We start from the raw sequence: 15,114 nt of genomic DNA on the forward strand, positions 1-15,114 counted from the left end.
TTGTCCGTCCACTTTTAGAATACTGTTGCGCGGTGTGGGATCCTTACCAGGTAGGACTGACTGCCTACATCGAAAAAGTTCAAAGAAAGGCAGCACGTTTCGTATTATCGGGAAATATGCGAGAGAGTGTCACAGAAATAATACAGGATTTGGGATGGACATCATTAAAAGAAAGGCGTTTTTCGTTGCGACGGAATCTTCTCACGAAATTCCAATCACCAACTTTCTCCTCCGAATGCGAAAACATTTTGTTGACACCGACATACATAGGGAGGAACGATCACCAAGATAAAATAAGGGAAATCAGAGCTCGTACAGAAAGATATAGGTGTTCATTCTTCCCGCGCGCTATTCGGGATTGGAATAATAGAGAATTGTGAAGGTGATTCGATGAACCCTCTGCCAGGCACTTAAATGTGATGTGATTTGCTGAGTATCCATGTATATGTAGATGTAGATTGTAAGAAGTGCTGCTATTTTTGACGTCATACCGTGTATATATATTGTACTCCTTAGTAATCGTTGGCTTCTGGAACTTTCGGAGTCGTGAGCGCCTTTTCTCTGTGAATGGCAATAATGCCTCAATCCTAGTGGTCACGCGTCGTCTAGGCGTGCAGAGAAGAGTCGGTGCTCAGCTTACGCGTGGAGCGGTCGCGTGCTGTTGCTCCTCGGATAAGTAATGCGCAGAATTTGGTAGAAAGTGGAATTAACAGTCAAAAGTGTTGTGTAGGTTTGCAGATGAAAAGTAACTAAGTCATTTCGCGGGAAGTCCTGAAGGATTAATTACGAAACTTATGGTGTCATGTTTGAGAATAAATAATGGTCATGGAGAAACATAGGTATAGCAGAACATAAATTAAGACACTTCCATGATCACTGATTACCAGTTCAATTTGAAAATACAACGTAGTAACGGTTGCTTCAGTGTGAATTGAATCAAATATAACTGTTACAGGAGGCATTGTTAGCGAAGTGTGTTACCTGCAACAGGAACAATAAACCAAAAGTAATTTATATTGTATGTCATTACCTTTGTGGTATCACAGATCGATACCACCCCCATCGGCGAGTCACAGATGGCAATGGACATGCACATTTCTGACAGATGTCGATACCGGTCGCGTGGGACCCGGCAGATCCACTGATGCGTGCCCAGTGGCCACGCCTTCGGAGGCTCCGACTACGAGCGCCCTTGTCGCCGTGATATAGGATGGCCGGCGGCAGCTGCGCGGCCCAGTCTCAGCCGCCGGCCGTGGTGGCCGAGCGGTTCTAGGCTCTACAGTCTGAAACCGCGCGACCGCTACGGTCGCAGGTTCGAATCCTGCCTCGGACATGGATGTGTGTGATGTCCTTAGGTTAGTTAGGTTTAAGAAGTTCTAAGTTCTAGGGGACTGATGACCTCAGAAGTTAAGTCCCATAGTGCTCAGAGCCATAGCCGTAGCCAGTCTCAACCGCTGTCTTCCACAGTCTGTCAGCTTTCGACATTACGCTCGTGCATAAGTAGCGGGAGCCTCACATTACACGACACTCATCAGCCGCTTCTACATTTACATCTTCATGGATACTCTGTGTGGTGTCACCACCAGACACCACACTTGCTAGGTGGTAGCCTTTAAATCGGCCGCGGTCCGTTAGTGTACGTCGGACCCGCGTGTCGCCAATATCAGCGATTGCAGACCGAGCGCCGCCACACGGCAGGTCTAGTCTAGAGAGACTCCATAGCACTCGCCCCCAGTTGCTTGGGGTTGCTTTTGGGGAAGGAGACCAGACAGCGAGGTCATCGGTCTCACGGGATTAGGAAAGGACGGGGAAGGAAGTCGGCCGTACCCTTTGAAAGGAACCATCCCGGCATTTGCCTGGAGCGATTTAGGGAAATCACGGAAAACCTAAATCAGGATGGCCGGACGCCCCCAGTTGGATAGCCGACTTTGCTAGCGATGGTTCACTGACTGCGTACGCTCTTATTTGCAGAGACGACAGTTTAGCATAGCCTTCAGCTGCGTCATTTGCTACGACCTAGCAAGGCGCCATATTCAGTTACTTTAAGAATGTATTCTGAACAGATAATATTGTGATTCATGTACCGTCAAGAGCGACGTTCATCATTAATGGATTAAAGTTAAGTATCAAACTAATTACATCCGGTATCTGAAGGCTAATTCCTTGTCGTGTTCCAGACCTCACGTCAGTATAGTCCTTCCCTCCGCACGTCAGCCTGCGTGAGCTAAAACGCGTGCATTTCGGCCTCCACGAGTAACACGGTGTTGGCTCTTCTGCCAACACAACACTCTGCAAATCACCCATAAGTTCCTGGCAGATGGTTCATCGAACCACCTTCACAATTTTCTACTATTCCAATCTCGTATAGTGCGCGAAAAGAACGAACACATATATCTTTCCGTACGAGCTCTGATTTCCCTTATTTTATCGTGGTGATCGTTTCTCCCTATGCAGGTCGGTGTCAACAAACTATTTTTGCATTCGGAGGAGAAAGTTGGTGATTGGAATTTCGTGAGAAGATTCCGTCGCAACGACTAATGCCTTTCTTTTAATGATGTCCAGCCCAAATCCTGTATCATTTCTGTGACACTCTCTCCCATATTTCGCGATAATACAAACCGTGCTGCCCTTCTTTGAACTTTTTCGATGTACTCCGTCAGTACTATCTGGTAAGGATCCCACACCGGGCAGCAGTATTCTAAAAGAGGACGGGCAAGCGTAGTGTAGGTAGTCTCCTTAGTAAGTCTGTTACATTTTCTAAGTGCCCTGCCAATAAAACGCAGTCTTTGGTTAGCCTTCCCCACAACGTTTTCTGTGTGTTCCTTCCAATTTAAGTTGTTCGTGATTCTAATACCTAGCCGCTTCTTGTAATAGATTTAATTGCTGTTGGTTCTTTTGTAAAGTTTCTTTGCAACGCTTGGAGAAAGCTACAAGTTAACTAGTTAAGTGGCGCTAATCATTTCTGCTCGTGTCCAGCTTCCCTGTAGCTTCACTGTAGCCCACTTCTTACCATTGTGTACGAAGTAGTTCACGACAATTTCAAATTGACATCTTTCATTCTTTAATTAAAGAACTTTAATATTTGCAACATACGAGGGAAGATCGGAAAGTAACACGATAATTTTACTAGCAAAAATGAACTCACACATTTCTCCTACTTTTCTACATAGTCACCAACATTCTCAACACATTCCTCCCACTGTGGCGCCAGTTTCAATGTGCTCTGTTTGTAGAAGTATGTTTCGTTGGAGTACAGCCATCTGCGGACTGTGATTTCACTACCACATCCATCGCAAAGTTTTGGCTGGCCAGGAATTTATTCATAGAACCAAACGGAAGAGAGTCTGAAAGAGCAAGGTCTGGACTGTGTGGCTGATTCTGGAGCACCTCTTAACCAAATTTGGTGACTTGTTCAAGAACAGACGCAGCAACAAGGGGGGCAAGCATTGTCATGAAGAACTTTGACACTGTCACCATTAATGTTTTGGCGTTTGTCACGAATGGCACGACACAAGTTGATTAAAGATTTATCGTAGGCTGCAGCATTCACAGTAGTCCAGTGTTCAGCAAAATCCACGCATCTCCCAGAACACTGTCACTAGCGCTTCCCCTTCTGGCTGAGTCACTTTCAATTTTTTCGTTCTGAGCAACCAGAATGTTTCCACTCCATGGTGGCCTGGTTGGTTTTGGGCATGTAGTGGTATGGCCACGAGTTATCACCGGTGACGACTTGTTCAGAAAGTCATGCCCTCCTGCAGCGTAATACATGAAATGATCCACGCTTGTCATCGTTCGGTGACCCTTGTGATTGCCTTCAGACTCTTGAGCACCCAACGGACAGTAACTTAAAGAAATTTCAACGTGACACGAACAGTATCGTACAATGCACCATAGAGAATGTTAAACTGCTAAGATAAGGTTTGCAGTTGCGTGCTGTAGTCGTTCGAAATTGCTACTTCAATGGTTCCGACATCCTGCAGGTTTGCAGTTGTTACCGGCCGTCCGGAGCGTGGCGAATTACTAAGGTTCACACGGCCGTCTTGGAAGAATGCACACCACCTGGAGACACTGGTACGGTCCATACAGTCGTCCCCATACACGTCACGTATGTCCCCATGAATTTCACTCGGTTTACGCTCTTTGGACTACAAGTATCGAACGACACTTCGTTGTCCTTCACAAGTTGACAACAGTAACATGCGCGCCATATTTGTTTCGTAGTTCATGCCTCTCAGGCTACAGCTGCACATATAAACAAAATACACTCTGTTTCGCAAACTTCAAATTACACTGACAAGCAAGAACATTATGCCATCGACCTACTATTGATATAGACCCATCCAGGCGATAGCAGCGTCACGTGGAAAGGAATGACTGCTAGTCAGAGGCGCACACATTGCATATAGTATCAGTGAGTATGCTGCCCATGTGTAGAACGGGGAAGGCGCGCTGTCTGTCTATCAGAGTTTGACCAATGGCAGATTGTATGGCCCAGAAGCTCGGCAGGCGCATTTTGGAAACTGGATGACTTGTCGTGCGTTCGAAGAGTGCTGTGATGAGCGAAGGGAAAAGCACATGCAGACATCGTGGGGTTGGGCAGCCACCCCTCAATGCAGATGTCGGATGTCGTAGCCTGGGCAGACTGATAAAACAGGACAGGCAAAACTAACATCAGTCTTTAATTCTGGACAGAGTACAAGCGTATCTGAACACACAATGCACCGAACACTCCCAACGATGGGCCTCTGCAGCCGACGACACATGGCTGTGCCAATGTTAACATCATGACATTGGCAACTACGACTGGAATGGACACGTGACCATCGGCACTGGACGTTCGTGCAGTGGCAGAGTGTTACATAGTCTGATGACTAGTCAGTACCTTCTTCATCATGCCGCGGGGAGGGCGCGAGTCCGCTATCTTCCAGGGGAACAGATCTTCAACACCTGTATGGTGCAGACAAGCTGGATGCGGCTCCATTATGCTCTGGAGAACATCCACGTGGACATTCATGGGTCCAGTGGAGCTCATGCAGTGCTACGTAATGGCCAAGGAGTATTGTACAACGTTTGCAAACCACGTTCACCACTTTCCCGGCCCTTCGTGGCTATCATGCTACCCGACAGCAGTGGCATTTCTCAGCAAGGTAATGCGCCAATTCACAAGGCCAGAAGTGTGATGAAGTGGTTCGAGGAACACAGTGGCGAGTTCCAATTGACGTGTTGGCCCCCCACTCGCCAGATCTGCACCCGATCGAACACATCTAGGATGTGATTGAACGTGGTGACAGAGCTGAATTTTCGGGAATTGTGTGTGCAGATGTGTTGCCAACTGCCTCCAACGACCTACCAAGGCCTCATTGCTTCCACACCACGATGCATCGCTGCTGTTATCCATGCCAAAGGTAGACATACCGCCTATTAAGTAGTTGGACATAATGTTCTGGCTGAACAGTGTATACTACTGGCCATTAAAATTGCTACACCACGAACATGCCGTGCTACAGACGCGAAATATAACCGACAGGAAGAAGATGCTGTCATACGCAAATGATTAGCTTTTCACAGCATTCACACAAGGTTGGCGCCGGTGTCGACACCTACAACGTGCTGACATGAGGAAAGTTTCCAACCGATTTCTCATACACAAACAGCAGTTGACCGGCGTTGCCTGGTGAAACGTTATTGTGATGCCTCGTGTAAGGAGGAGAAATGCGTACCATCACGTTTCCGACTTTGATAAAGGTCGGAATTAGTCTATCGTGATTGCGGTTTATCGTATCGCGACACTGCTGCTCGCGTCGGTCGAGATCCAATGACTGTTAGCAGAATATGGAATCGGTGGGTTCAGGAGGGTAATACGGAACGCCGTGCTGGATCCCAACGGCCTCGTATCACGCAGTCGAGATGACAGGCGTCTTCTCCGCATGGCTGTAACGGATCGTGCACCCACGTCTTGATCCCTGAGTCAACAGATGGAGACGTTTGAAGACGACAACCGTCTGCACCAACAGTTCGACGAAGTTGGCAGCAGAATGGACTACCAGCTCGGAAACCATGGCGGCGGTTACCCTTGACGCTGCATTACAGACAGGAGTGCTTGCAATGGTGTACTCAACGACGAACCTGGGTGCACGAATGGCAAAACATCATTTTTTTCGGATGAATCCAGGTTCTGTTGTCAGCATCATGATGGTCGCATCGGTGTTCGGCGACATCGGGGTGAACGCACATTGGAAGCGAGTATTCGTCATCGCCATACTGGCGTATCACCCGGCGTGATGGTATGGGGTGCCATTGGTTACACGTCTCGGTCACCTCTTGTTCGCATTGATGGCACTTTGAACAGTGGACGTTACATTTCAGATGTGTTACGACCCGTGGCTCTACCCTTCATTCGATCCCCGCGAAACCCTACATTTCAGCAGGATAATGCACGACCGCATGTTGCAGGTCCTGTACGGGCCTTTCTGGATACAGAAAATGTTCGACTGCTGCCCTGGCCAGCACATGCTCCAGATCTCTCACCAACTGATACGTCTGGTCAATGGTGGCCGAGCAACTGGCTCGTCACAATCCGCCAGTCACTACTCTTGATGAACTGTGGTATCGTGTTGAAGCTGTATGGGCAGCTGTACCTGTACACGCCATCCAAGCAGTGTTTGACTCAATGCCCAGACGCATGAAGGCCGTTATTACGGCCAGAGGTGGTTGTTCTGGGTATTGATTTCTTAGGATCTATGCACCCATGTAATCACATGTCAGTTCTAGTATAATGTATTTGTCTAGTGAATACCCGTTTATCATCTGCATTTCTTCTGGGTGTGGCAATTTTAATTGCCAGTAGTGTAGAATTCGTTATTTATGATAGCCCAGAATGTCTCTATGCCTCTACGTGTTCCAGATGAATGGCCACCTACGCCGAACATCAGGCTCCAGCTATGAAAACTGGAGACGATGTCGTATAAATATTTAGGTCACACTAACTGATCGTAACAAATATGCGGCAAACACCAGAAGTCGACAAATTAAGGGCTGTACCAAAAGAAAGGAAGATGTGGTTCAACGTCTTGTCGACGAGCGATCATTAGAAATAGACTACAAACTTGAATCTGACAAGGATGGAGAGGGAAATAATCTTTGTCATTTTAAAAGGAATCACCCCGGCATTTGTCTTAATCAGTTTACGGAAACCACGGAAAATGTAGAGGTGAATGGGTGCACGGTGTTTTGTTACCCTTTCCCCCCGAATGCGAACCCAGTGTCACAGCCGCTGCGTACTTCGCCCGGCAGCAGCGTATGGAACTGGCTCATAAAGTCCTAGAGCTGCGGATAACTCGATCACCAGTGAAGACGCAGATGCGGCGCAAAAATCGCACCCTGCGCGCGTTACGAGTCGACTTCCGGAAGAAGCTGCAAGAGCTGGAGTTTCGTAAGGAGAGAATAGTCGAGCTGAGTGTAACAGGCGCAGTGGCGGACACAGAAAAACCTCAAGAAGTGGGCGCTACAGATATCTTGAGCTACCTTTCAACATTGCAGCTGCAATATCAGGGCAGAAAATAAATTATTGTGAATTACTTTCCAGTTATCCCTCGCATAAGAGACACGTATACGTTTTAGGCACACGGTCAGGTCATTTTGGCAACGAAGTGTGATCACTACGTAAACTCCCATTCTTGGGTGCTATAGCCGCAATAATATACGAGAAAAGACATTTGATAAGAAGAGATGGGTGAGGCGCTTTACCCCGTGTGAGGGCTGTTTTACTTGCTGGGAGCGGCGCGCGGCCGTATACTGACCCCTCTGGAAAGTGTAGAAAGCGACGGCGATGACGATGAGGCAGAGGATGGCCCTTCGCCGGCGCGGCCGCCGCCTCGCCAGCGTGGCCAGCGTGTCCCTGGCGGCGCGCCAGTCCCAGAAGTCGGCGCAGCAGGCGTCGGCGCGCCGGGGCAGCGGTTCGTGGCCCGGCGCCGTCCTCGAGCGCAGCGCCACCGCCGCGTACACCACGGCCGCCAGCATCAGGCACGCGTTCACCGCGAACATCAGCGCGTACGACCGCTGCAGCGGGCCCGCCCACAGGTACTTGCCTGCACACAGCCACACATCTCTCACTGACGACCGTTTCTTTTTTCACAGTACAGCGTTATAATAACGTTTCACAAAACGTTTACTAACGAATGTGTCAATAGATGCTATACACGTGTTTGGCAACTAGTTTCGAACCAACTGGTTCATTTTCAGGCCTAAGCTACTGAGGCTACAAAACAACAGTATACACGGTGGTCCACTGATAGTGAGCGGGCAAAATAGCTCACGAAATAAGCATCAAACGAAAAAACTACAAAGAACGAAACTCGTCTAGCTTGAAGGGGGAAACCAGATGGCGCTATGGTTGGCCCGCTAGATGGCGCTGCCATAGGTCAGACGGATATCAACTGTGTTTTAAAGAAATATGAATGTTTTAGCTGGACCAATTTTTTCGCTTTGTGATAGAAGGCACTGTAATAGCCACAAACGTATGAGTACGTGGTATCACGTAACATTCCGCCAGTGCAGACGGTATTTGCTTCGTGATACATTACCTGTGTTAAAATGGACCGTTTACTCATTGCGAAAAAGATCGATATCGTGTAGATGTATGGCTATTGTGATCAAAATGCCCAACGGGCGTGTGCTATGTATGCTGCTCGGTATCCTGGACGACATCATCCAAGTGTCCGGACCGTTCGCCTGATAGTTACGTTATTTAAGGAAACAGGAAGCGTTCAGCCACATGTGAAACGTCAACCACGACCTGCAACAAATGATGATGCCCAAGTAGTTGTTTTAGCGGCTAATCCGCACATCAGTAGCAGACAAATTGCGCGAGAATCGGGAATCTCAAAAACGTCGGTGTTGAGAACGCTACATCAACATTGATTGCACCCGTACCCTATTTCTAAGCACCAGGAATTGCATGGCGACGACTTTGTACGTCGTGTACAGTTCTACCACTGGGCACAAGAGAAATTGCGGGACGATGACAGATTTTTTTGTACGCGTTCGATTTAGCGCCGAAGCGTCATTCGCCAACAGCGGTAACGTAAACCGGCATAATGTGCACTATTGGGCAACGGAAAATCCACGATGGCTGCGACAAGTGGAACATCAGCGACCTTGGCGGGTTAATGTATGGTGCGGCATTATGGGACGAAGGATAATTGACCCCCATTTTATCGATGGCAATCTAAATGGTGAAATGTATGCTGGTTTCCTACCTAATGTTCTACCGATGTTACTACAAGATGTTTCACTGCATGACAGAATGGCGATGTACTTCCAACATGATGGATGTCCGGCACATAGCTCGCATGCGGTTGAAGCAATATTGAGTGGCATATTTCATAACAGGTGGATTGGTCGTCGAAGCACCATACCATAGACCGCACGTTCACCGGATTGACGTCCCCAGATTTCTTTCTGTGGGGAAAGTTGAAGGATATTTGCTATCGTGATCCACAGACAACGCCTGACAACATGCGTCAGCGCATTGTCAATGCATGTGCGAACATTAGGGAAGGCGAACTACTCGCTGTTGAGAGGAATGTCGTTACACGTATTGCCAAATGCATTGAGGTTGACGGACATCATTTTGAGCATTTATTGCATTAATGTGGTATTTACAGGTAATCACGCTGTAACAGCATGCGTTCTCAGAAATGATATGTTCACAAAGGTACATGTATCACATTGGAACAACCGAAATAAAACGTTCAAACGTACCTACGTTATGTATTTTAATTTAAAAAACCTACCTGTTACCAACTGTTCGTCTAAAATCGTGAGCCATATGTTTGTGACTATTACAGCGCCATCTGTCACAAAACGAAAAAATGGTCCAACTAAAACATTCATATTTCTTTACGTACTACACGAATATGTAATAAAAAATGGGGTTCCCATTTTTAAAAAACCAGTTGATATCCGTTTGACGCTTATTTCTTGAGGTATTTGGTCCGGTCACGATCAATGGACCATCCTGTATAGCTGATAGTGAACAATAAAAAAAAAAAAATGTTCAAATGTGTGTGAAATCTTATGGGACTTAACTGCTAAGGTCATCAGTCCCTAAGGTTACACACTACTTAACCTAAATTATCCTAAGGACCGGGACCAGCCGCACAGTCCATGACTACAGCGCCTCAGACTGCTCGGCTAATCCCGCGCGGCAGGGCACAGTCAGTACTAAAAGAAATTGCAATAAACAGTTCAAACGTAACAGAAATTAATTATTTGAATTCAAACGTAGCTTCATTGATGGTACTTGATCTTAATAATAAATATCAGAATAGCAATACATGCTTTACACAATGTTCGTATAATGACTGTCAGAATCCACACGCGCCTCTTAGCAAGTCGAAATCAAACTGAAGTTCAACGTAGCCAACAGCACCAGGGAAACTTTCGATGGCGCTAGTGTCACGCCTTATGTTCAGAGAGCGGCACCGTTCCTAGTAGGATATTAAAAACACACCAATCAGGCAGTAACTGTAATTTATTTATTACCTCTTATGTCAATTAATAGTTAAAGGTATGCCATTTACTGACTCCTGTCAAGTGATGACCCTCTGCACAACACATTCATCTAGGCTTCATTGGAAGCTTTCCATAACTCGGCGTAACGTCAAATGTTTTTTTATTTCAGTCTTTGGTCTCAATATGAATTCTTTAGACGGTGACCGGTTTCAGTCCGTAATGACCAACCTCAGATCTTTGTTACACCTTGTCCTAAATTGATAAGGCCATAATCGGGGCCTTATCACTTTAGGACATGGTGTAAAAAAGATCTGAGGATGGTCATTACGGACTGAAAACGGTCATCGTCTAAAGAATTCATATTGTGATCAAAGACTGAAATAAAAAACATTTGACAGTATTGGATCACTGTCTGTATACGCGACCATGTCGCAGTTGGTGAAAATCAGCGTAACGTATTCCATGGGACATTGCCGACGGCAGTTCTGATGCGATCCTTCAACTCACGAATGGTGGCACAACGTGTTCCGGAACACTTCTTGCTTCAGGTAGCCCCAAAGGAAAAAGCCTGCACATGAAACGTCAGGTGAGCGAGGCGGCCACAAAATGTCACCAAAGCGGGAAATTACTCTACTGGGAAATGTCTGTCGCAAGAAATCCATGCAAATTCTGGCTGTATGCGAGATCGTTCCGTCCTGTTGAAACCGTAATTGTTCCACATCCACATCGACCATACCTAATTGGGAGAGAACGAAGTCTTGCAGCATCTTTAGGCTCACTGTTTACAGTTACAGCCACACCGATATCATCCTCAAAGAAGTAATATGTAAATGTCGCGTGACTAGGGCCTCCCGTCGGGTAGACCGTTCGCCGGGTACAAGTCTTTCGATTTGACGCCACTTCGGCGACTCGCGCATCGATGGGGATGAAATGATGATTAGGACAACACAACTACTCGTCCCTGAGCGGAGAAAATCTCCGACCCAACTGGGAATCGAACACGGGCCCTCAGTATTGACATTCTGTCGCGCTGACCACTCAGCTACAGGGGGCAAACCTCAAAAAAGTAAGGGCCAATAATCCCAAAGGAAGCAACTCCACACCACACTGTGACACGAGAACTGCCGTCGGCAATGTCCCAGGGAATACGTTACGGCGAGTTATGGAAAGCTTCCAAGGCCGCCTAGATGAATGTGTTGTGCAGAGGGGCATCATTTGACAGGAGAGATATTCAAAAAGTAATCCACGCTATGGACAATGACTTACACATTAGTAAATGGCATATCTTTAATTATTAATTGACATAAGAGGTAATAAATAAATTACAGTTACTGCTTGATGGTGTGTTTTTAATATCATACTATGAACGCTGCCGCACCCTGTACAAGCGCACACCCGCAGCCAATGGGCGTGACGTGTTCTAAATGTGGATGCGTCTAAGCACCTTTATTAACCTTGACTAGTGTTCAACTACTGGTCGGACGATGTTATCCCTGAATTTTGGAGCAATTTAGTTTGCTGTGAATGGACAACAAAGACGTCCGTCATCTCCAACACGATGCTACCTCATCATGGAATCGTCACATCGCTGTACTCGATAGAAAGCATGTCTCTGCCGTACAGCATTATCAGGTTCCCTTAACACACTATGACTATGGTCATCTGATATCAGACATAGGAGGCATTCATCTGTGAAGAGAACTTTGGGCCAAGTTTCCATAATCCGTTCTTGATAATTTTGTGTCCATCTCTATGGTTCAGTTTCGTGTCTCGCCTTTAAGGATCGGTTCTCTCCTGGCCGTTCAGAATACAGAGAAGAGTTCTGGAGTCTGTTTCGCACAGTTTGGTTGGACACACGCTTCCCGCTAGCTCTCACAACGTCATTTGTATCATCGTGGCAGTCTAGTGAAGGTTTCTGAGGGTTAGAAGTTCAGACACCGGTGGGACCGCAGTCGTACCATTGAGCGTACCTCATCATTCTAGCTCGCAGCTATTCGCCATGCAACTTCTCTTGTTGACATGAAACAACAATCCGTGGGCGGTCAAACTTCTTTTTGGCCCGCAGAACGCCCAGACCTTGTTTACTAAAGCCCTGCACTGTTTTCTGAACGAACGAACACATGTGACTCTCTAACCAACAGTCAGTTAAATGAGTATACTTGCGATAAAGTGGCTATTTACAAGTTTACACAGCTCAAATGAGTAGGTGTTTCGTACCATGTCAACAAAAGTCGAGGAAGAATGTGTTTATGGCACACAAATGTAATACAAACTTCTTTTCAGATTATGCAACACTTTTCTTGAGTTGATGCAACGTTTCTTTTGATGTTTGTATTACTTATGCATGGCAGTTTTCTCCATCGGAATTTAATTTTCGAACTCTGAGGCACTGTGAGTGTATTACACGCGCAAACAAGGTTGACACTCGGCGTGGTGGCCGACGGGAGCGGCCGTAAAGGCATTTCCCCTTTACAGTCGCTCCCATCAGTCACTGCGCCGAGTGTCAACTTAGTTTGCGCGAGTAATACTGTATCCACGAGCCACATATATGGAGAATTTCCCCTATGATTGGAATTAATAATTGTATTCCATTAAACATGCTAAATTTAGGAGTCGCGGATAATCTTTTAGAACGCTTGAACGTGTGAAAACTGTATATTTATCGCATTTGGTAGGTAACTGCTTTCTGTGTTTAGTTTGGCACAACGAACTCATGTTCGAAGGCAACCAGGCACACGCTGCTTGTCGACTTTGCGCAGGGAAAGCCCAGCTAGCTGCATAGATAATAGGCAGCATTTTTCACTTCTGCTGTATTTATTTTAGCGGTAAACAACTATTTTCTGCATTTTAGGCCATTTCAAGTGATTCTCTGTATAGTAGGGAGGACACTACGTTACCTGCACAAGACGAAACCTAGTTAAATGAACGTATAGGTGGTGGCCACAAATATGGGAACACCGAGAGAACTGCACGCTTAAACATAAATGCAGACGCTACTCAAGCTTGCAGGTTGCGCTGTTGAATTAGGCCACGAACGCACCTGTGCAGTTTCCTCAGTACGTTGCAAGTGTTAGTCGGGTCAGAACAGTGTTCTGTGTAGTTGTCAGTGCGTTATATAAGAGCTAAGGGAATTCGAACGTGGCCGTATTGTTGATTCAAATGGCTCTGAGCACTATGGGACTTAACTGCTGAGGTCATCAGTCCCCTGGAACTTAGAACTGCTTAAACCTAACTAAGCTAAGGACAACACACACATCCATACCCGAGGCAGGATTCGAACCTGCGACCGTAGCGGTCGCGCGGCTCCAGACTGTAGCGCCTAGAACCGCTCGGCCACTCTGGGCGGCCGTATTCTTGTTGCTCGTATGGTGGTTGCTTCCGGAAGCAAGGTTGCCGAAGTTTTTGGCGTTTCAAGACGCACCATATCCAAATTTATACTACATATATGGAAAGCGGAGAAACATGCGCTCTGTCACGACGCAGACAACAATGTGTGTGTCAAATGATTGTGACAGACGGTCACTGAACAGGATTGTGACGAAAAAGAAGAGAACGACAACTGCCAAAGTCACTGCAGAACTGTCTCACTCGAGAACCCTGCCAGAAGGAAAACAACAACAAGAGAGCTCCATAAGCTCAGAATTGCATGGCGAGCTGGAAACCAAACCACTCATCAGAGATGCAAATCTCCATAACAGGAAAACGTGCTGCAGAAGACATCAAACGTGGACTGCGGAGCAATGGAAGGAAGTCATTTGGTCGGATGAGTCCTGTTTCACACTGATTCCAACTTGAGTTTACGTCCCAAGGGTGAAACATGACGGTGGTTCGATGATAATTTGGGGAGTCATAACGTGTTATTCCGTGGACCCCATAGCTACTCTGCAAAATAGCATCACTGCCAAGGATTTTGTGACCATTTTAGCTGGTCAGGTCCATCGGAAGGTACAATCTATGTTCGTCAATGGTGATTCTATGTTCCAAGAATGGTTCTGTGAGCAGAAGACTGAATTGTAGCGTCTCTTCAGGCCACCATATTCACCAGCTCTCAGTTTTATTGAGCATTTGTGGTCTATTTTGTAGAGATGGGTGCGTGGCCGCTATCCACCCCCACAATCGCGTTTCCATATTGTTATCCCTACCCCCTTTTCCTCCCCCTCCCCCCCTTGCAACTACCAGCAATAGAAAAATGTGCCTTATTCATTAAAATGGCAGCGTCCCTATTCGTAGAGATAGCGTAGTGTGCTCGCGTTTATACAAAAAAAGACACCTACAAATGAAAGCTTGAAATTAGCCGTGAAGCAAGAAAATAAGTACAGTACAAGAGGAAGAATATCACCTTATTTTAACGAATTTCGTGCTCTAGTGCAGGCTCGTCCAAACTGTGCCCCTGGGGCGCCAGCGCCCGCGATCAGCGCCCCGGGCGAATTCGTATGTTGCTGCAGTGGCCGAGCCGTGCCGCTTAGCTGGCCGCGCGGACCGCCCGAACGCCAGCCGATAGATATATGTGTTCGCCCGTTTTCCCTTGGGGCAGAGGACGTCTCACAAGTGCTTCAACTAGAGCTGATTGACCTACAGTGCCATATCCGCCTGAAGGAC

The 15,114-nt window shown here is 46.8% G+C and overlaps 1 protein-coding gene across 1 annotated transcript in view; it reads right to left on the minus strand.

The window, feature by feature from the left end:
• The window catches only part of LOC124789482 (proton-coupled folate transporter), a 302,728-nt gene that overhangs the window by 125,150 nt on the left and 162,464 nt on the right, over positions 1-15,114 (minus strand). The window contains exon 5 of the mRNA XM_047256860.1: positions 7,800-8,087. Within this exon, the coding sequence (XP_047112816.1) occupies positions 7,800-8,087 (288 nt within the window). The remainder of the gene's footprint in view (positions 1-7,799; positions 8,088-15,114) is intronic.

This window comes from Schistocerca piceifrons, chromosome 3, assembly GCF_021461385.2.
Source record: "Schistocerca piceifrons isolate TAMUIC-IGC-003096 chromosome 3, iqSchPice1.1, whole genome shotgun sequence".
In the NCBI taxonomy this organism is placed as follows: domain Eukaryota; kingdom Metazoa; phylum Arthropoda; class Insecta; order Orthoptera; family Acrididae; genus Schistocerca; species Schistocerca piceifrons.